General features: G+C 44.2%; 1 protein-coding gene across 1 annotated transcript in view; it reads left to right on the forward strand.

Annotated features, from left to right (window-relative positions):
* Positions 1–22691, forward strand: part of ITPR2 (inositol 1,4,5-trisphosphate receptor type 2) — a 458186-nt gene that overhangs the window by 169842 nt on the left and 265653 nt on the right. The window contains 5 exon segments of the mRNA XM_049783873.1: positions 886–1079; positions 5354–5483; positions 8715–8772; positions 10235–10400; positions 21979–22152. Coding sequence (XP_049639830.1) covers positions 886–1079; positions 5354–5483; positions 8715–8772; positions 10235–10400; positions 21979–22152 — 722 coding nt within the window.

The raw sequence follows: 22691 nt of genomic DNA on the forward strand, positions 1-22691 counted from the left end.
CCCAACCTGGTTGCAGATCCTCCCAGCAGTCTGCTAGGCTCCAACAGAACAATGGTCTCCTTCACTTTCACAGTCTCTGGCTCTGCTTCATGGGTGTTCATGGAGCTTTGCCTCTAGATCCAAGAATGTGACAGTGGCAATTTCTCTTCCTCAGCCCTGAAGGATGTTAATCAAGAGGAAGGGAAATGGAAAGAAGATGCAATTTGTTTGTTTGTTTTTGGGCTACACCCAGTGATGCTCAGGGGTTACTCCTGGCTATGCACTGTGAAGTCACTCTGGCTTGGAGGACCATATAGGATGCTGGGGATCGAACTGAGGTCTGTCTTGGGTCAGCTGCGTGCAAAGCAAATGCCCTACCACTGTGCTATTGCTTTGGCCCCTTACCTCAGTACTGTTTTGTGTTGTTCCATTTGAGGGTCATAGCTGGATGTGTCTTGGTACTTCCAGCTCAATGCTTGAGGATCGCATTTGGCTATGCTTGGGGCCCCATATGGTACAAGGGCAGTCTGAGCCTCTTGTCAGCCTGGGTGCATATTGGATGCTCCAGTCTATAGGGCTTGGGCTTTGGGCCTCTGCTCTGCCATGTCCCTGAGGATTCTGACCAACTGTGCTAATGCTTTGGTGGGAGGCAGTGCTGCAGTGCCAGCAGATCCTGGGGGATTTTGGGCTATGCTTTGGGGACCATGGACTGGGGGTGAGTGGGGTCAGGGTTTGTCATGTACCAGGTGGGTGCCTGAACCCCTGTACCATCTTTCCTGCCCTGTCATATGTCCAGTGATGCCCTCACCTGCCCTTGCCCCTTCTGTCAACTGATGAGGTTGGTAACATGTTCCTGCAGCTGTACCCCAAGGCTGTGTATGATGAGCGGGACTATTTCTCATGCAGGAAACAATGTCATGAGGACCATCCATGAGGTGGGCGAGATGATGACACAGATGGTGCTTAGCCGTGGCTCCATCTTCCCTGTGAGCATCCCGGACGTGCCACCCAGTGCCCTCCCCTGCAAGCAGGGCAGTGCTGTCGAGCAGGAGGATGTGACAGTGATGGACACTAAGCTGAAGATCATTGAGATCTTACAGGTGTGTTGCCTTCTGGGGCTGGGGACGAACCCTGGGCTGGGCTCATGTGCCACTTACTTTTTATGCCACAATCTATGTTCATCCAGCAGTGTAGAGGTATTACAAGTGTTACAATCCTTGTGCTGAGATGCTGTCTGATTAAGGAGTGCTTTGAAGTAGAGAGAACCTCCCACACATATATTTTCACATTAACATTGACCCTGATGTAATTACATTTCCATTTAAGAAGGATCTTAGGGCAGGCAGAAGTGATTAAGTTCTCCTTCCCTCCCTCCCTCCCTCCCTCCCTCCCTCCCTTCCTCCCTCCCTCCCTCCCTTCCTCCCTCCCTCCCTCCCGCCTTCCCTTCCTTTCATTAGTTTTTTTTTTTTTTTTTTTTTGGACAACACCTGCAGATACTCAGGGCTTACTCCTGATGATACACTCAGGAATCACTCCTGGTAGTTCTTGGGACCACATGGGATGCTGGGGATTGAACCCTACCCACTTTATTATCACCACAGGCCCTAAATTCCAGCTCTTTCTCTGTTTTCTTCTGAATAAGACATATGTTCACAAATTTCCAGATTTATGTTGCAGTAGGTTGCCAGTTTTATTGGAGTTTATTGTTGTTATAGCAGCCACTTCTGGTGTGCTCCCCACCCCCCTCAGGGCCACACTTGGCAGGACAGGGTAGGGGAGCATGTGGTGCAGAGTTCAGCTCCAGGTCTCTGTGTGCTGGACCTGTGCCTTGCCCCTTGAGCCATATTCCTGGCCTTCAGGTTTTATTTTTATTAACAAGAGTGTTTATATGGATTTCAATAGTTTGTTTCCAAGAGGCCAGGGAGCATATATTAATTAAAAACATTTTTACCGCTCCCCCCAATTTTTTGTTTTTACCTGTAGCTTTATGGTGGAAGTAGTTTCGAGATACATCAAAAGCCATGTGGAGGGATGGGGTGGGGTTTGCTGATGGTCCCATTGCCACACCTGCTAAGAGTGGATGTGGTCAGTTGGCACTAGCATGCTCTCCCCACCACCAGCTGAGATAGTCAATAGGTAGGTCTGCATGTTGAAGTGAGAAGGGTTAGAAGTGGCCATATCTCATACAACTGTGTCTGTTGAGGGGTGTTGGGGTTTCCATTGAGGGGTTTTGGGATGTGTGCTAGAGTGTTGGGTGTTGGGGTATCTCTTGAATGGTGCTTGTGGAAGGGTGTTGGGGTATCTGTTGGGGAGTGTTATGGTGTCTTCGAGGGCAGTCTTCCAGGACAGTCTCCTCAAATGTTCCTTCCTATCACCTCTCTGCCAGTTCATCCTTCCTGCCCCACTACCTCCTCCAAGCTCTCCCCTACCTTTTCCCACCATTTTGTACCTCTCCTCGTAAGTGACTTTTTAAGTTTTTCCATATTTTACTTAGCCTACTTGTTTCTGTTTCTGTGCGATATGTGTATAACATCACAGTGTATTTCTGCATCTGGCTCACTTCATCCCTTCACATGGTGGAGGGTGTTCTTTTGCATCCTCGGCCATATTTTCCCTATGCTGGTGCACACTCATGTCATGGGGACAAAACTGCATGGAAATGCAAGTGCACAAAGCTCCAAGTAAGATTTGACCTTGTTACACAGGGAAATGCCCAGCAGGAGAGACTTGGGTCATGTGAAGTTTCAGTTTTGAAGTTTTCAGGGACTTGCCAGACTGCTAATAAGGTTACACCAAGGACATTTCTCTCATTTCTCTCCCGTACTTAAATCCCTAGCATTTAAGCCACTAACTTTCTCTGCTTTAGTTTTTCACCTTCTCTTCAGTTTATTTTTCAAGCTTAAGTATACTAATAATTTTGCTTTTATTAATACAATTCTGTGAGTATTGACTTTTTTGAGGGGGCTACACCCAGTATTGCTCAGGGCTTACTCCAGTCTTTGTGCTCAGGGGTCATTCCTGATGTTGCAGGGGGCTATATGGCTTGTGGGGGTTTTGAACCCAGGTTGGCTGCATGCAAATCAAATACCGTAGTCACGGGGCTGGAGAGATAGCTTGGAGGCAAGGCATTTGCCTTTCATGCAGAAGGACAGTGGTTCGAATCCTGGCATCCCATATGGTCCCCTGTGCCTGCCAGGGGCGATTTCTGAGCATAGAACCAGGAGTTACCACTCAGTGCTGCCAGGTGTGACCCAAAAACCAACCAACAAACAAGAAAACAATTACCTTAGCCACTGTACTATGATTCTGGCCCCATGAGTTACTGATCTTAAAGTGAAAATTAATAGGTTTTACATCAATCCATATTTTATTAGCTTGTTTTTATACAGCTTTTAAAAATCTTCTATAGGGGATCTCTGTGTGAAGCTTTGCTCCTGCCTTTTCACCAGAGACCAAATCAGTCACCCTTTTTTTCTCCTTCCTCTATGTCCCCTCCCCTTCCACCTTCTGTGTCCTGCTTTGAAAATCCTTCTACTAGCTAGACTCCTTTAGACAGTGTCACTGGTGCTTACCACAAGGATCACTTGTAATGGGTCACTTTGTTCCTCTCTAGAGTCTTAGGCTCTTGGTATCTTCTCAATTCCCACTTAATATTGAATCTAACTGAAGTTCTTGCAGGGGGTGGGGATTGAGTGCAGATGGGAGAAGGAGGAGGAGGAGGAGGAGAGGATGGGAGATGGAGAGAGATTGATTTGGCCTCAGACCTGTAGCAGAAGGGATGATCTATCTACTAGAAATATTGACTTGATTTGGACTGGAAAAACAGGAAAAATTTTATTAAAAGGTGGATATAAACTGCATCTAGAGGATACCTAAACATACTGATTGTTATGGAATGGAAGAGAAGAATAGTTAGGTTCACTTAAAGGGAAATTGATTCTGAGCTCTTGTTAGGAGGCAAGAGAGATAAGACTGGCAGTCTAGGGTTGCAGCAAGAGCAGAGTGAAGAGAAGCAAGAGGATGAGAGAGGGATAGGGAGGAAGGGGAAGGAATGAGGGGATAGATAGGAAAAAGGAGGGAGGACAGAGGGAGGACAAGGAGGCTGGAAGGAGGAGAATCAAGGAAAAGAAAAGGGAGGAAATGGAGGAACGGAAGGGAGAGGAGGAAAGAAGCCAATGGAGAAAGGAGGACAGAGGGTAAAGGAAGAAGAGAGTGGAGGATGAGGAATAGGAGGGAGAAGGAGGGAGGTGGACAAGGAGGAAAGAAAAGGGAAAATGGAACAGGAAAGGGAGGAGGAAGGATGGAAGAGGAAAGAGGAAAGAGGAGGGAGAAAGGGAGGATAAAGAAGGAGGAAGAGGAAGGAGAGAGGAAGGAAGGGGAGGGAACAGAGATGAGGGAATAGGGAGAATGGAGGAGGAGGGAAAAGGGAGGATGGTGAAGGGAAAAAGGAGGCTGATGGAGGAGGGGTCTGCACAGAAGCAATTTAGGTGATAGCAGGGAATGAGCCAGTGCTGCCAAGCACCCAATTATGTGCAACTGGTGGTAGAGATATGGTGAGTTCCCACATGAGCTTTCCGAGCACCATCTCACTGGGAGAAGTTTACACTGGACTTGTGAGGCATGTTGGGACAGAAGGGGCCAGGGATGGAAGGGGCCCTCATGGAAGGGGCCCTAGATGGATCGAGGGGAATCCTTCTCTCCTTTGCCTTCTCTACCTGCCATATGTGGCCTACCTGTCTCTTCCTATTCTGTTCGCACTGTGCTCTGGTTCCTGGGCAGCACCAGTAGTGTCCATGCTAGCCCATCAGTGCAGTGCTCAGCTGTTCCAGCCCTAGTGCCCTGTGCCCTCGGAATGGGGATGGGTAGACCAGGCATGAATGGGGACGTGAAATGGGTTAAGGAGAAAAGTGTCAGCAGTACAACCCCTGGGAGAGGTAGTAGTTCCAAAGCCATAGTGTGACCCAGCATGGCCCAGTGTGACTGTGTTACCATGGCACCCGCTGTCCCTATGGTCCACCATTGGGGCTGGAAATGGCTTATTTTGCTCCCCTATTGGCTGTTGAGGCACAAATGTGACTCAGTGCCAATATTTCCCACAGAGCCAGGTGCTCAGAGAGTCACATCAGCCTGATATCATTCCACCAGGAATATCTGGGGAGCTGTTTTTAGGCATCAGGTTTCTACTGGCCCCTCACTGCTCTCTGTCACTGGCCATGGGATACATCACACTCACTGCAGCCACTGGAGGAAATAGGGCTGGCCAGGGGAATTCCCACAGAGTCCTGGGAAATGTGGCTGCAGTGCTGTTCACAGTAGCTATGGCACTGTCCCTCCCTTCTTCCATTGCCCTGATGAAACACATAATCTCTTGCAGTTCATCTTGAGCGTCAGACTCGACTACAGGATCTCATATATGCTGTCCATATACAAGAAGGAGTTCGGAGAGAGCAGCGAAAATGCTGATGCCTCCCCTGGCAACTCCCCAGAAACGCTGCTCCCCTCAGGTACTTAGAAGCTCTGGGGACAGGGGTTGCTGTGGCATGTGCTCATGCTTCAGGGATAAGATGGTGAAAGTATCCTCTGGTGACTGTAGACCATCTGCCCCCTAATAAAGGGGCAGGGTACAGCTGTGAGCTCTGATCATGGGTTCTTACATTCACCAGCACCCCAGGGACTGACTAGGCCAGCAATGGGAAGGGGGCCCACTGAAGGGGTTTGCTACTCCAGAGTGGAGCAGGGAGTTCCTGCCACATTCACTCCAGGGTCATGCCTGAATTTTCTTTTCTTTTCTTTTCTTTTCTTTTTTTCTTTTCTTTTCTTTTCTTTTCTTTTCTTTTCTTTTCTTTTCTTTTCTTTTCTTTTCTTTTCTTTTCTTTTCTTTTCTTTTCTTTTCTTTTCTTTTCTCTTCTCTTCTCTTCTCTTCTCTTCTCTTCTCTTCTCTTCTCTTCTCTTCTCTTCTCTTCTCTTCTCTTCTCTTCTCTTCTCTTCTCTTCTCTTCCTTTTCTTTTTTTGGTTTTTGGGTCATACCCAGTTGTGCTCAGGGTTTACTTCTGGCTCTATGTTCAGAAATTGCTCCTGGCAGGCTCGGGGACCATATGGGATACTGGGATTTGAACCACTGTCCTTCTGCATGCAAGGCAAAGGCCCTATCTCCATGCTATTTCTCCCACGTGCCTGAATTTTCTGTAGAGCTAGGATTCGGGTGCAAATCCAGGGGAACTCCCTGCCTGCACTGTGACCCTGGGGAGGGCTACCTTATCTGAAGGTTTCCCTTACCAGCAATGGTGGCTTGGTTTCTTCTGGGTGTCTGCGCCATTCTGCTGAACAAAGCAGGGAACTGTCACTCTTTCCCCATATGCATATTTTGTCTATTTCCTATTTGTTTGTTTAGGAGCCATACCTGATAGCACTGAGAGCTTACTCCTGGCTCTGCACTCAAGAATCATTCCTGGTGGTGCTCAGGGGACCTTACTGGGATGCTAGGAATTGAACTTGGGTCAGATGCTTGCAGGACAATAGCCCTTCGAGATGTACTATCACTCCAGGCTCCTGAATTCTCATTCTTATGCATTCGGGACACTCTTCTGATGTATGTAGCTGAATGGAACCCCTTCTCTTTACACGTAATTTATTTCTTCTCTCCAGAGCTTGCCTCCCAGAATCCAGAGAGAACTGTGAAACAGGGTCCCAGGATGATCTCACTGAGTGAGGGAGCAAGGAGACATGAAGGGCGATTCCTTCTGAGGGTGTCTGAGTGCCACATGCTTTGCTCCCTAGGACCCCCAGGGTGCCTGCTTCCACAGACAAGGTTATGCCTGCAGAGAATGCCCCTGGCACATCTTATGGCAGTGCTGCTTCTGCTTCTCAGAAGCACAGAGCCCTGAAGGGCTCCTTCCGGGAATGAGAGGCGGGATGAGAGTTGTCATCAATATTGGCTCCCAAGTCTGGCTTCTGGCAGGGAGCTCCAAGTGTCTGGCAGTCACAGACCCCCCAGAATCTACCTGACTGTCTCGGGGTGTGCGGGCAAGTCCATCCTGCGATCATTCTGGGACTCGGTTTCACAGCTTTCTCTGGGTTTCGGGGGAGGGGGGCAGGTTCTGGAGAGGAGAAAGAATTATGTATAAGTTTCAAGAGTGTTATTTTACTAAGATAATAGCAAAAATTGCGAGGTGGTGGGGTGAGAACTCAATGTTTGGTCCACATGGGGGAGGCGATGGGGTGCCCGGGGGCTGGGAGCTTGTGTGGGGTTAGTTAGGCACCACTTGGCACCACTGGCTTCCCATAGCCTTTCTAGGGTGGTCCTGAGGTGAAAATGTTGGGATGGACCTTGACGTCAAACAGCAGCAGATTACTAGGTCTGTTGCTGACCTAAGGGGCTGAGTATTCCTAAAAGTGAACCCCAGCCCCCTTGAGCACCTCTTGGGATACTTAAGTCTTCTAACATGAAATGCTTGACCCCATAGGAAAGGGATGGGATTTTAGAGGGATGCTCCAGTCAAAAGACCATGGGTATGCATGTTTTTGTGTGTATATGTGTATTTACATATGTTTGTGTGTGCTTGTGTGTGGATGTTTGTCCATGTGTGCACATGTGGGAGTATGTATTTGTGTGAATGCATATGTGTAAATTGTATGTGTCTATATACATGTGCTTATGTATATATATGTGAAAGTGTGTGCATTTTTGTATTTGTATGTATGTTTATATATATGTGTGTATATATGTTTGTATATGTGTTTGTGCTCCTGTGGTCCTTGGGGACCATGTTGTACCGGGAGTGTCTTCCTGAATTGATACCTATATGTAAAGCCTGCACTTGACCTCTGAGCTCTCTCTCTGGCCCAGGAATTATGTTGTTTGGAAGTTAACAAGGCTCATCCTAGATGTATTTTTGTTCTTTAAAATATCACCCTTCAAGGGCCAAAGGGCCAATATAAGGGTTAAGCACTTCATGTGGCTGACCTGGATTCTATCCCTGGTACCACAGGTTTTCCAGCTTTGCTAGAAGTATTCCTGAGCACAGAACTGAAGGCTACTGCAAGCACTGTGCGGTGTGGTCTCCCTTAAATTATCCTTGCACGCCTTCCCTCATGCAAAGTTTATATGTTTATCCACCTAGATGCTATTTGATTTATGTACACAAACTTAAGTGGGACAACTTTGAAGAATACTTTCTGATCTATAGTAACATTAAAATGTATAATTTGGTTAAAGTTATTGTGATGGCATAAAAATGGAAACTACATATATTTATGTATTTACATATATATATATATATATATACACACATATATGTTTTTGAGCCACAACCTATGGTGTTCAGTATTTACTCCCAGCGCTACATTCAGAAATCACTCCTGGTGGAACTAGAGGATCATATTAGGTGACTGGGATTCAACCCAGGTTGTCTGCATGCAAGACAAGTACCATACTCACTGTACCATCTCTCCAGCCCTGAGACAAAAAAATTTTTTTTTTTTGATTTTTGGGTCACACCCTCAGGGGTTACTCCTGGCTCTACGCTCAGAAATCAATCCTGGAAGGCATGGGGGACCATATGGGATGCAGGGATTCGAACCACCGTCCTCCTGCATGCAAGGCAAACGCCTTACCTCCTTGCTATCTCTCCAGCCCCAAGAGGCAAAATATTTTTAAGTGACATTATGTTGATATAAATTTTGAGATTCCTAATAGGGATTTGGCTAAATAATGGATTTACCACTTTCCCTTGCAGCGGTGGTTCCAAATATAGATGAGATTGCAGCCCAGGCGGAAACCATGTTTGCTGGGAGGTATAGTAACATTCATTTATCTTCATCTGCCTTGTGATTGAGGTTTCACGTAGATTTTATTGATTGTTATATTTCACGTCCTGGGTTTATTTATTTTTAGAGTTTAAAAAATTTGTGGCCAATGTAATCCCTTTTGGAACTGAATCTGAAAATTGACTACAGAGAAGAAAGCTTGGCTTTTCTGTAGGTCAGGTAAAAAAAAAGATGAGATGAGATCAGTGTATTGAAGTTTTCCCTGAATTCTTTGCTTTTTGCTCCTCAAATAACGACAGCACCGGAATGCCCTTTCACTCCCCTGGTACCAATATCAGCAATTTATAAAACAGCATTTCTCCGAATCTGAGAAGTTTAAGACAAGAAAGCAACTTCTTTATCGTTCAGTTTATGCATGAGAAATAGAACTGTTCTGGTAATTGGAAAGCTAGAAAATTAAGAGAAATGTGGGTTAGATTCTGAAACTCACTATCTTTAAGTCATTTCTGTTTTAGAACAATAGTGCAGTCTGAGAGGAAGTATGAAGCCAGAGAAATGCTGTGTGGGTCATGCGTGAGTTTTCAGCATTCATTTTTTTTGTGACTAATTCGCCAGGGGAGCTGGAAAGAATTTAAGTCTTTTGTTTTCTCAAGAGTGAAAAATTAGAGGAAGATAAAGGTTATTGTACCCAGTAAACATTTGGCTTTAGTGATTTGTTTGGTTTTGCTGGTATTTTTGTCATTGTTCCTCTTTTTTATTTAAATATCCCTTCTTCCTGAGATGAGAGAACAAAAAGGTGGGGTTATTTTGCCCTCTTAAAAATATTGGGCCTCTTATCTAGCGGAATCTTATTTAGATCCTAGATACACATGCTCTTTTGATGATTGTATGTATATATTTGTGGTCACGCATAGGCAGGTGTATGTGTGCCCATGAATATTTGCAGTCATACACATGAATAATGCACACATGTGCCTGTGTGTTTATGACCACACACATACATGTTCAGTCATGTGTGCCTGTGATCACACAAGTACACAAACATGTTATGCAGGTGTCATGCTTTGTGGCCATTCATGGTTGTGCCCATGTACACACATGCACACAAACCATGCCTTGCACACACTGTCATGTATGGACTCACCTGTGCACACAAAGGTGAATGCATGTGCTCAGGTGAGCTTGTATCAATGCACAAATAGGCATACATGTATGCCTATGTCTCTACCCGTATATATGCACACTTATTATAAAATATTTGCAGCTCTTCTCCATCGTCTGTGTATCTCTAGACTCTTGAGGTAAACACAGCTGAGCCTGCCTTCTCCATAAAGTCTGCCTGGATTCACATTCTTCACGTTGTCTGTCTGGTCTGTTTGGACTTTTCCATAGCAAGTGTGCATAACTGTGAGGACACAGACACTGCTTTAATTATGTACAGGCAGTTTCTAGAAATGTGGCTCTTTCTGACTCCTTTCTGGTGTCCTAGAAAGGAGAAGACTCCTGTCCAGCTTGATGATGAAGGCGGCCGAACTTTTCTGAGGGTCCTCATCCACCTGATCATGCACGACTACCCGCCTCTTCTCTCAGGGGCTCTGCAGCTGCTCTTCAAGCACTTCAGCCAGAGGGCAGAAGTCTTACAGGCCTTTAAACAGGTAAGACTCTATTTTAGGGTTTCCTTTGCTTGGCAGACACTTGGGGGCCTCCCCAGGCATCCCCTGACGGCTTGCCTCGGCTGAGGTGAGTGTTTGGGGGCCGAAGTTGCGGATCAGGCTGACTGCTGGACCCCTAGGCCCGGCAGACATTTTTGGGACCTCCCCCAGCCTGCATCAACCTGGGAACTTTGACCTCAATCAGCATTAATCTCTTCAAGGCGGTGTCTCGCTGAGGCTGTGTTTTCTGTTGGAGTTGGGGATTGTTGCTGGGTTTCCTTTGCTTGGCAGACACTTGGGGGCCTCCCCAGGCATCCCCTGACGGCTTGCCTCGGCTGAGGTGAGTGTTTGGGGGCCGAAGTTGCGGATCAGGCTGACTGCTGGACCCCTAGGCCCGGCAGACATTTTTGGGACCTCCCCCAGCCTGCATCAACCTGGGAACTTTGACCTCAATCAGCATTAATCTCTTCAAGGCGTGTCTCGCTGAGGCTGTGTTTTCTGTTGGAGTTGGGGATTGTGCTGGTTTCCTTTGCTTGGCAGACACTTGGGGGCCTCCCCAGGCATCCCCTGACGGCTTGCCTCGGCTGAGGTGAGTGTTTGGGGGGCCGAAGTTGCGGATCAGGCTGACTGCTGGACCCCTAGGCCTGGCAGACATTTTTGGGACCTCCCCCAGCCTGCATCAACCTGGGAACTTTGACCTCAATCAGCATTAATCTCTTCAAGGCGTGTCTCGCTGAGGCTGTGTTTTCTGTTGGAGTTGGGGATTGTGCTGGTTTCCTTTGCTTGGCAGACACTTGGGGGCCTCCCCAGGCATCCCCTGACGGCTTGCCTCGGCTGAGGCGTGTCTCGCTGAGGCTGTGTTTTCTGTTGGAGTTGGGGATTGTGCTGGTTTCCTTTGCTTGGCAGACACTTGGGGGCCTCCCCAGGCATCCCCTGACGGCTTGCCTCGGCTGAGGTGAGTGTTTTGGGGGCCGAAGTTGCGGATCAGGCTGACTGCTGGACCCCTAGGCCTGGCAGACATTTTTGGGACCTCCCCCAGCCTGCATCAACCTGGGAACTTTGACCTCAATCAGCATTAATCTCTTCAAGGCGTGTCTCGCTGAGGCTGTGTTTTCTGTTGGAGTTGGGGATTGTGCTGGTTTCCTTTGCTTGGCAGACACTTGGGGGCCTCCCCAGGCATCCCCTGACGGCTTGCCTCGGCTGAGGCGTGTCTCGCTGAGGCTGTGTTTTCTGTTGGAGTTGGGGATTGTGCTGGTTTCCTTTGCTTGGCAGACACTTGGGGGCCTCCCCAGGCATCCCCTGACGGCTTGCCTCGGCTGAGGTGAGTGTTTGGGGGCCGAAGTTGCGGATCAGGCTGACTGCTGGACCCCTAGGCCTGGCAGACATTTTTGGGACCTCCCCCAGCCTGCATCAACCTGGGAACTTTGACCTCAATCAGCATTAATCTCTTCAAGGCGTGTCTCGCTGAGGCTGTGTTTTCTGTTGGAGTTGGGGATTGTGCTGGTTTCCCTCTTGCTTGGCAGACACTTGGGGGCCTCCCCAGGCATCCCCTGACGGCTTGCCTCGGCTGAGGCGTGTCTCGCTGAGGCTGTGTTTTTCTGTTGGAGTTGGGGATTGTGCTGGTTTCCTTTGCTTGGCAGACACTTGGGGGCCTCCCCAGGCATCCCCTGACGGCTTGCCTCGGCTGAGGTGAGTGTTTTGGGGCCGGAGCGCGGCCGCTCCGCTGCGCTTCGCGGCCTCGCACTCCACCTCGCCAATGAGTACCACCACAACACGTAGAAAAACCCACAACGTAAGCGAGACAATGGGGAGACTACGCAGACCAACTTCAACCATAGAGAATGAAGATGGAAACTCTGATGACCCAACAACGACCAACTACCTAAGCAGTCTTTCAGAACTGGAGTTTAGAGACGAAATATGGAGGTTGCTAACAGATATCAAAGAAAATATAAATCAGAGCACTAATAAAAATCAAGAGAATATGAAGATAGAAATCAGAAAACTCCAAACTGAAATATCAGATCAGATAACAGGTCTGAAAAACTCAATAGACGAATTGAAGAACATAATGGATGAGTTTTCCAACAGGTTAACAGCAGCTGAGGATAGAATTAGTGCTTTAGAAGACGAGATGCATAACAACTTTACACAGCAGAAGAGATTAGAAAAAAGCCTCAAATCAAATGATCAGACAATGGAAAATTTACTCAAAGAATATGAGAAGATGAAAATAGAAGTCTTTGATAAGCTCAACAGAAACAACTTCAGAATCATTGGAGTTCCAGAGACCCAAGAAGAAAATCTTCAGGAAGAATCAATGGTTAAGAACATCATCACAGAGAAACTACCAGAGCTAAAGAAAACATGTGACCAAATCCTGCATGCCCGAAGAGTACCAGCTAAAAAAGACCCCAGTAGAAACACCCCAAGACACATCCTAGTCACCATGATGAAACCCACCGATAGAGATAGAATACTGCAAGCAGCAAGATCGAAAAGGGAAATTACATTCCACGGAGCATCCTTGAAATTTACAGCAGACCTGTCACCAGAAACACTCAAGGCCAGAAGGCAGTGGTGGGACGTAGTGGCAAAACTCAATGAAATAAATGCTTCGCCAAGAATATTGCACCCAGCAAAACTAAGTTTCAGGTTTGACGGATGTATACACGGCTTCACAGATAAACAACAGCTCAAAATCTTTGCAGACTCAAAACCAGCCTTAAAAGAAAAACTGAAAGATCTACTCTAAAAACAAGACAGAACAAAAAACACACCAAACTTCTACACAAAGATGGCAATAAATCCCATGACAATTATTTCTCTCAATGTCAATGGACTAAATGCACCAGTTAAGAGGCACAGAGTGGCGAAATGGATCAAAAAACTGAAGCCAACCTTCTGCTGTCTACAAGAAACTCACCTGAATAGTCAGAATAAACATAGACTCAAAATCAAAGGCTGGAGGAAAATCATTCAAGCAAACAACACCCTTAAAAAAGCGGGGGTGGCCATACTAATATCAGACGACACAAACTTTATACTCAGAAAAGTTGTAAGGGACAAAGATGGATATTATGTACTAATCAAGGGATTTGTACAGCAAGAAGAAATCACTCTCCTAAACATATACGCACCGAATGAGGGTCCAGCAAAGTATTTAATACAATTGTTGACAAATCTGAAGAAGGATATCAATAATAACACAATAATTGTGGGAGACCTCAACACAGGCTTGTCAACACTTGATAGGTCAACCAAATGGAAACCCAACAAAAATATACTAGACCTGCAAAGAGAAATGGATGAAAGAGGCCTAGTAGATATATATAGGGCACTCTATCCTCAGAAACCTGGATACACATTCTTTTCCAATGTACATGGATCATTCTCCAGGATAGATCATGTGCTGGCACATAAAACATACCTCCATAAAATAAAAAAGATAGACATTTTGCAGGCTGCCTTTGCTGACCACAAGGCTCTGAAGTTAGATGTGAACTGCAAAGGGACACAGAAGAAAAAATTTAACACCTGGAAGTTAAACAGCCTCATACTCAATAACCAGTGGGTCCGAGATGAAATCAAGGAGGAAATCAAAAGGTTCCTGGAAACAAATGACAATAAAGACACAAACTATCAGAACTTATGGGACACAGCAAAAGCAGTACTGAGAGGAAAATTTATAGCTTTGCAAGCACATATCAGGAAGGAAGAAGGAGCTTACCTGAGTAGCTTAATGACACAGCTAATAGAACTAGAAAGTGCTCAACAAAAGGACCCAAAAATAGGGAGACAGAAGGAAATAACAAAGCTGAGAGCAGAAATCAACGAAGTGGAAACCCAAAAAACAATCCGAAAGATCAACGAAAGCAGAAGTTGGTTCTTTGAAAAAATAAACAAGATTGATAGACCATTGGCAAAACTCACAAAGCAAAAGAAAGAGAGAAACTTGATAACGCGTATTAGAAATGAAAAGGGGGGAGATCACTACAGATACTGCAGAGATTCAAAGGGTATTCAGAGAATACTTTGAGAAACTCTATGCCACTAAATATGAGAACCTGGAAGAAATGGATAAATTTCTGAACTCATATAACCTTCCACGGTTGAATAAAGAAGAGGTAGCATATCTAAACACCCCCATCACTATTGAGGAAATTAAAACTGTAATCAAAAATTTACCCAAAAACAAAAGCCCAGGCCCTGATGGATTCACGAATGAATTCTTTCAAACCTTTCAAGAGGAACTACTACCAATTCTGGCCAGGCTCTTTTATGAAATCGAAAAAACAGGAATACTTCCAAATAGCTTTTATGAAGCCAACATCACCTTAATACCAAAACCTGATAGAGATGCTGCCAAAAAAGAAAATTACAGACCAATATCCCTGATGAACACAGATGCAAAGATCCTCAACAAAATCCTGGCGAGCAGGATCCAGTGCCTCATCAAGAAGATCATTCACTTTGATCAAGTAGGTTTCATCCCAGGAATGCAAGGATGGTTTAACATCCGTAAATCTATCAATATAATACACAACATAAACAACAACAAAAATAAAAATCACATGATCATATCAATAGATGCAGAAAAAGCATTTGATAAGGTTCAACACCCATTCTTGATGAAAACTCTCAGCAAGATAGGAATAAAAGGAACCTTTCTCAATATAGTCAAAGCCATCTACCAGAAGCCAGTGGCAAATATTATCCTCAATGGAGAAAAACTAAAATCCTTTCCTCTAAATTCTGGTACAAGACAAGGCTGTCCTCTCTCACCACTCCTATTCAACATAGCACTGGAAGCACTTGCTATAGCGATTAGGCAAGAAAAAGATATCAAGGGAATCCAGATAGGAAAGGAAGAAGTCAAGCTCTCACTGTTTGCAGATGACATGATACTCTACTTAGAAAACCCTAAAGACTCTACCAAAAAGCTTCTAGAAATAATAGATTTGTATAGCAAAGTGGCAGGATACAAAATTAACACACAAAAATCAATGGCCTTTTTATACACTAATAATGATAGGGAAGAAATGGACATTAAGAGAACAATCCCATTCACATTAGTTCCACACAAACTCAAATATCTTGGAGTCAACCTGACTAAAGATGTGAAGGATCTATACAAAGAAAACTACAAAACACTGCTCCAAGAAATAAGAGAGGACACGCGGAAATGGAAACACATACCATGCTCATGGATTGGCAGGATCAACATCATTAAAATGGCAATACTTCCAAAAGCATTGTACAGATTTAACGCGATTCCTCTAAAGATACCCATGACATTTTTCAAAGAAGTGGATCAAATACTTCTGAAATTCATCTGGAACAACAAACAACCTCGAATAGCTAAAGCACTCCTTGGGAAAAGGAATATGGGAGGCATTACTTTCCCCAATTTTAAGTTGTATTACAAAGCAACAGTTATAAAAACAGCATGGTATTGGAATAAAAACAGACCCTCAGATCAGTGGAATAGGCTTGAGTACTCAGAGAAGGTTCCTCAGACATATAACCACCTTGTTTTTGATAAAGGAGCAAAAAAATCCTAAATGGAGCAGGGAAAGCCTATTCAACAAGTGGTGTTGGCACAACTGGTTAACCACTTGCAAAAAAGCGAACTCAGACTCCCAGCTAACACCATATACAAAGGTAAAATCCAAATGGATTAAAGACCTTGATATCAGAACTGAAACTATAAGGTATATAGAACAACATGTAGGTGAAACACTCCAGGACATTGAGACTAAAGGCATCTTTAAGGAGGAGACAGCACTTTCCAAGCAAGTGGAAGCAGAGATAAACAGATGGGACTATATTAAGCTGAAAAGCTTCTGCATCTCAAAGGAAATAGTGCCCAGAATACAAAGGCCACCCACTGAGTGGGAGAAATTATTCACCCAATACACATCAGATAAAGGGCTAATATCCAAAATTTACAAGGTACTGACAGAACTATACAAGAAAAAAACAACTAACCCCATCAAAAAATGGGGAGAAGAAATGAACAGACACTTTGAAAAAGAAGAAAGGCAAATGGCCAAAAGGCACATGAAAAGATGTTCAACATCACTAATCGTCAGGGAGATGCAAATCAAAACTACTATGAGGTACCACCTCACGCCACTGAGATTGGCACACATCACAAGAAAGGAAAACAAGCAGTGCTGGCGGGGATGTGGAGAAAAAGGAACTCTTTTTCACTGCTGGTGGGAATGCCGTCTAGTACAACCTTTATGGAAAGCGATATGGAGATTCCTTCACAAACTGGAAATTGAGCTTCCATACGATCCAGCTATACCACTCCTAGGAATATACCCAAGAAACACAAATATACAATACAAAAAACCCTTCCTTACTCCTATATTCATTGCAGCGCTATTTACAATAGCCAGACTCTGGAAACAACCAAGATGCCCTTCAACAGATGAGTGGCTGAAGAAACTGTGGTACATATACACAATGGAATACTATGCAGCCATCAGGAGAGATGAAGTCATGAAATTTTCCAATACATGGATGTACATGGAATCTATTATGCTGAGTGAAGTAAGTCAGAGGGAGAGAGAAAGACGCAGAATGGTTTCACTCATCTATGGGCTTTAAGAAAAATGAAGGACATTTTTAACAATATCTCAGAGACAAGAGAGATGAGGGCTGGTAGGTGCAGCTCAGGACATGCAGCTCATCACATAGAGTGATGAGTGCAGTTGCAGAGATGACTACACTGAAAACTATCATAAAATGTGAATGAATGAGGGAAGTGGAAAGCCTGTCTCGAGTACAGGTGTAGGGGGGTGGGGAGGAGGGAGATCTGGGAGATTGGTGGTGGGAATGTTGCACCGGTGAGGGGGGGTGCTCTTTACATGACTGTAATCATACAACTATAATCATTTTTGTAATCACGGTGTTTAAATAAAGATAAAAAAAAAAAAAAAAGAAATAAGACAATAAAAAAAAGAAAAAAGAAATAAGACAATAGAGGAGAAAGTTGACAAAAAGCTATTGGTCAGAGAAAATAATTTTTTTCTATTTAGTTTCTGCCATTTAGCAAAACCTATTTTTGGAAGAATTTGGTAGCTAAAGAAATAATACTGTCCGTTGAATATTTCCAAATAAAAAATACAATAGAGAGGGCCAGAATGATAGTATGGTTGGTAGTTTATTTACCTTGTATAGGGATCACCCAGGTTTGATCCCTGGCATTCCCTGAGCCCCACCAGGAGTGATCATTGAGTGGAGGGCCCAGAGTAGACTCTGATTACACCTGGGCATGACTCAAAAAAGAGAAACAAATCAGCATCAAAAGTGCAAAAGAGGGGTGCAGAAATGATAGCTCAGTAATAGCCTTGCACAGGGCTGACCCAGGATGGACCTCGGTTCGATCCCAGGTGTCCCATATGGTTCCCCATGCCAGGAGTGATTTCTGAGCACATAGCAAGGAGTAACCCCTGAGTGTCACCTGGTATGGCTTAAAAACAAAACAAACCAACAAACAAAAATATACAAAAGAAGGCAACAGAAGAATAAGATGAGATATGACATGTGTAAACTAGTGTATTCATTTACATCCAAGGAAGAATTTACAGCACTACTAGTAACCCTGAAAGCAACATGAGAACAAGCTCCCTATATGCATACAGAGGGAGGGGCTTCTCCAGAAACAGGACTAGAGGAAGGTGCCATGACTCTGGAGAAGGCAGCAGGGAATGGCAAGTGCTGTGACTCTTCCAACAAAGCTCTCTTGAAAACATCACTTCTGACATCGGGGAGAAATGGAGACAGACTAGAAAGACACTTTTCGATTTAAGTTTGCCAATAAATGGGAAAGAAGTTAAAAGCTGCAGGATTTGTTGAGGGTCTTGCTGAAATATCATACTGGCCTCAATTACGTTGAAAGAGAAAATGGCATCCTGAGAGAAGATTAGGTTGTTTTAACAGAGCTAAACTCAAAGGAAGATGAGATAAGCTCTGGTGGAGATGAGAGATAAAATAGTGCAGCAGGACTGCAGAGACCAGGACAGAGACCTGGGTTCAATCCCAGGACTATCAGGAGTGATCCCCGAGCACAGAGCCTGAGTGAGACTGAGACAGAGCACTGCTGGGGTGGCCTAAACACAAAAACATCAAAGTTCAAAAGAAATCACATGAGCTGCTGTGGAGCGTAGAGAAAGCAGCTTCTAAGCCACTGAACATGCAGGGTCATGATGTCACCACCTGGTTCCATAGACCCTAAGCTCATCCCCCTGTCTTAGTGCTCAAAGCAGCCTCCTTCTTCCCTCCACCTCTGGCCCTCAGTCCCCTCAGGGTATGTGCCTCCTGTTCACTCACACTCAGGATCCTGGGAGGAGGAGGCTGCTGACACAGAGGTTACTGTCCTGAAACAGGCCCCGTTGCGGGAAGGGATGGAAGGGGTCAGCAAAGGGGACCGGAAGCTTAGGATCAGCACATCAGGATCAATCCGAACAGATAATCCATGGGAAACATTGTGGGGGGGAGGTGTTCAAGAATCAAACTAAATGGCAGAAAACTAGTGTACTTAGAATTGTTAAAGAAAAACTCTACAAAATTTTCAAATATGTTTTTGGGTTCCAAAGTCTGTCATTCAGAAATGTTCCCTGAGAACATCCAGTGTCGCCCAAAGGGAAAACAGTAGAAAAGTAAATGTGTGTGTCTTCACTTTCTGTCTCCTTGCTTCTTAAAAGATTTTCAGATCACACCCAGCAGTGTTCAGAGTTTACAGGGGAGTCTGCTGAGAGTTCAATTCTGGTGTCCATCTCTGGGGGAGAGATCATGAGAGGTCCCGGGGACTGAACCCAGATAGGTTCCATGCAATGCAAATTCTCACCTCTTTATTGTAATATTGTTCCACTCCTTGCCCCACATGATTTTCTTTTTCAAAGAAAAAGTCTCCAGCACAGATTCATCTCAACTCAAACCTCTACCATGATCCCTTCATGGCCGAGACATTTACAAACATGAACGGTAGTACAAACACATTTGATAGGGCCCAGTGACCCCACAGAAAACTATAGCAATAAGGAAGTTAATACACAAGTGTGACTTTCTCAAATGTGAGCAGGAGAGGAGGAAACAGGTCCTTGGCAAACAGTATCCAGGACTGGAGCAAACATGTAAACCTGCAAGTCATAGAAAATCTTATGACCTCTGGGGCTGCAGGTAGGAAATTGGTGAGGAAGGACCAGTGAAAACAAGACAGAAAATTCCTACATTCCAAAAATGCAAGAGTGGAATGTGGCAGCTGAAAGAACAAGAGTTTGGAAGATGCAAATGAGGATATCAGCCATGATGAACCAAGGGAATTTTGCATTGGATTTAGAATCCAACCCATGCTCCTCTGGCCTTGGCTGATATGAACAGAATGAATGTCTCCACAGCCTAGAAACTGTACTGCTGGCAGCAGGGTTGGATGCATACCTTGCATGAGGCCTTTTAGGGTTCAATCCCCAGCATGCAAGAAGGTCTTCATTAGCTCACCAGGAGTGACAAATAGCCTGTGATCCACAAACAAAGCCAAACAACAAAAGAATGTCTCTCTTGAGACTGACTTTGACAACCACCACTGAGCAGAACTTTTCCTGGGACTATCATGCCATAACTAGGAATTTCTATATTTCTAAAGGAGGATCAATAGAAGGCCAGCTAAAATACCATTTCCTTAGTGCGGATTGCTTTTTCGAAAATTCCCAATGGATATTTCACCAGAAGGCCCACTGAGAAGGTTCCCCGCAGTGTGGATGGCTGGAGTAATTCCTGAGAAATATTTCTTGCATTGCTGGAAAGGACTGACCCTATTACGGCATGTTAAATATGCTTCCTCTCCTTTGATGGTTTTAGGATTGAATCAAAATCAAAATTTTGAACAAAAAGTTCAAAATTCTAACTGGGGATGGTGGTGGAGGCAAAGGAACTTGTCAGCCCTCTGTTCTATCTACCTTAACATATATTTTGTGGAAAAGGGATATACTGAAGGAAATGGATTTGGACATAATGGTAATTGAACATCTGAAAAACAAGTTAAAAATGTCTTCCTAGGCCAGGATTCGAACCACCATCCTTCCTGGATTGGCTGAGTTAAAAGCAAAGGCCCTACTGCTGTGCCATCTGTCTGGCTCCTGTGGAAAAAATTTAAGAAGCCCTATAAAAAAATGTTTTCCTACATTTCCTAGTAGTCACTGCTTAATATTACGCAGAAAATAATAAGCCTGTTGGATATATATATATATAATTACAGATAATCAAATATCTGATATAAGAAAAAATATATATAAATTTAACAACTAAAAATTCAAATAAATATAAATAACTGCACAAAAAAAAAAAAAAAAAAAAAAAAAAAAAAGACTCTATTTTAAAAAAAGTGTTTAAAAATTGTTTAGAAAGCCCTGGGACTATGGGCTCAGTGCTAAAACTTCATTTTGACTTTAGGGCTGTGGAGCCAGGGAGATCAAGCAACTTGTTCTGGGGCACTTGCCTTTTAGAGAAATGTAATGTCTTCTTCCAAGACACAGTCTCTGTTAGCAAGTGAGTCTCAGTAATAGGTAAAGAATAGGTGTTCGGGCTTAGGAAGGCCTAGGGCATGTAGGGACCGTGGTGTGGTGTGATGTGGTTGGTATATTGCTAGGGAATTTTGTTGCCATTACTCAAAGATGAGTTTGGTAGGACAAGGAATGGTGTTGAAATGACTGTTTTGGAGCCTGTATGACATTTTGGCTTTCTGACACTTGGCCCTCATTTGGTGTCACTGTTATCTCCTCAAATCACAGTAAAAGTGCATTATATTGATAGAAAAAAAAAAAGAAATGTTTTGGGAAAAAGTATACATCTAAATGGTTAGAACTGTAAAAGATCTAAGCTTTGTGTTAATTCAGTCTTGGCACTAATAGCAAATAATTCCTATATGCAGATCTGAATTTTGTTGCTATTCATTGCCTCTAATATTGCATATAATTGTTGAATTTTATTAAGAAGTTTTGTAAGAATGGATTTAATTATAAAATAGTTAAAAGACTAGTTAAATAATATAACCATGTATATATTTGCATGTTATATAATAAACACCATAAAATATAGAATTTAAATATGTCAGTATTTCCTTTTACTTTTATGTTTTTACCTCTTTCAAGTCAATTGAGTAGGTCTCAGAAAAATTTCACTTTAACACTGAAATTGGAGGTAGGCTATTTCTTTTGTCAAACTCTTCAGTACCTTGAAGAGCTTTGTTGTGGATTTTTGTTGTGTGTAGGGGTGGGGAAGTTCTATACCTTGTAGACACGTGGGGAACTGGAGCACTGCCACTGAGGTAGCTGTGTGTTGTGTAATCAGGTACCATGCCTTGTTTGTCCTTTATTGTTAGTTATCACAAGGGAATATGTTGTACTGAGGTCCCCGATAATTCGGGATAAATTTTCCCAGGCAAATAGCAATTCCAATATCCACAACTAGTTTCCCAATATTCAGCTTCAACCAAGAGGCAAGCATTCCCAGCCTTGTGGCTGAGACAGGTGTAGGAGCTGGCTGGCATCCCACGTTCTGCTTCTTTTCACAGGTGCAACTATTGGTGTCCAATCAAGATGTGGATAACTACAAGCAGATCAAGGCTGATCTAGACCAGCTCCGACTTACTGTGGAGAAATCCGAGCTGTGGGTGGAGAAGAGTAGTAGCTACGAGAGTGGAGAGTTGGGCGAGAACCACGTGAAAGTTGGCGACGAGCCCATTGAGGTTTGCTTTCCAGATCAAGTTTGAAAGAATCCAGACAGTCACTTGTAGATCATATGCCCTGCAGTTGGACCTGTTCCGAAAGAAAAATTTGTCATAGTAGTAATATGTGTTCATTTCCTTTGCCACCTTGGATCCCTCCAGGAGCTTGTACTCTGGTTAATTCTTTTGTTTTTTTTTTTTTTTTTTTTGTTTTTGTTTTTGTTTTTGGACCAGACCTGGTTCTGCACTTAGGAATCACTCCTGGTGGGCTCTGGGAATATCTGAGCCAAGCTGCCAGAAATGGGCCCAGGCTGCTGGTGTCCGTGGGAGCCTTGCCGGCAAGACTGACAAAACATCTCAATCCTTTTTTATTAGAGAAGCCCAGGGGCATATGACAAACCCCTAGGCCAGGAGAGAGAGGAAGAGGGAAAGAGAAATGGGTTTGGGACCAGGGTAAGGTCAGAATGAGGGCCAGGTTAAAGGAACAGGTATACATTGTAAAGGAGATGAATAGTCTGAAAGGATACAGACTAAGGTCTGTCCAAATCAGGGCGAAAAGT

Source organism: Suncus etruscus, chromosome 11 (genome assembly GCF_024139225.1).
Source record: "Suncus etruscus isolate mSunEtr1 chromosome 11, mSunEtr1.pri.cur, whole genome shotgun sequence".
Classification (NCBI taxonomy): Eukaryota; Metazoa; Chordata; class Mammalia; order Eulipotyphla; family Soricidae; genus Suncus; species Suncus etruscus.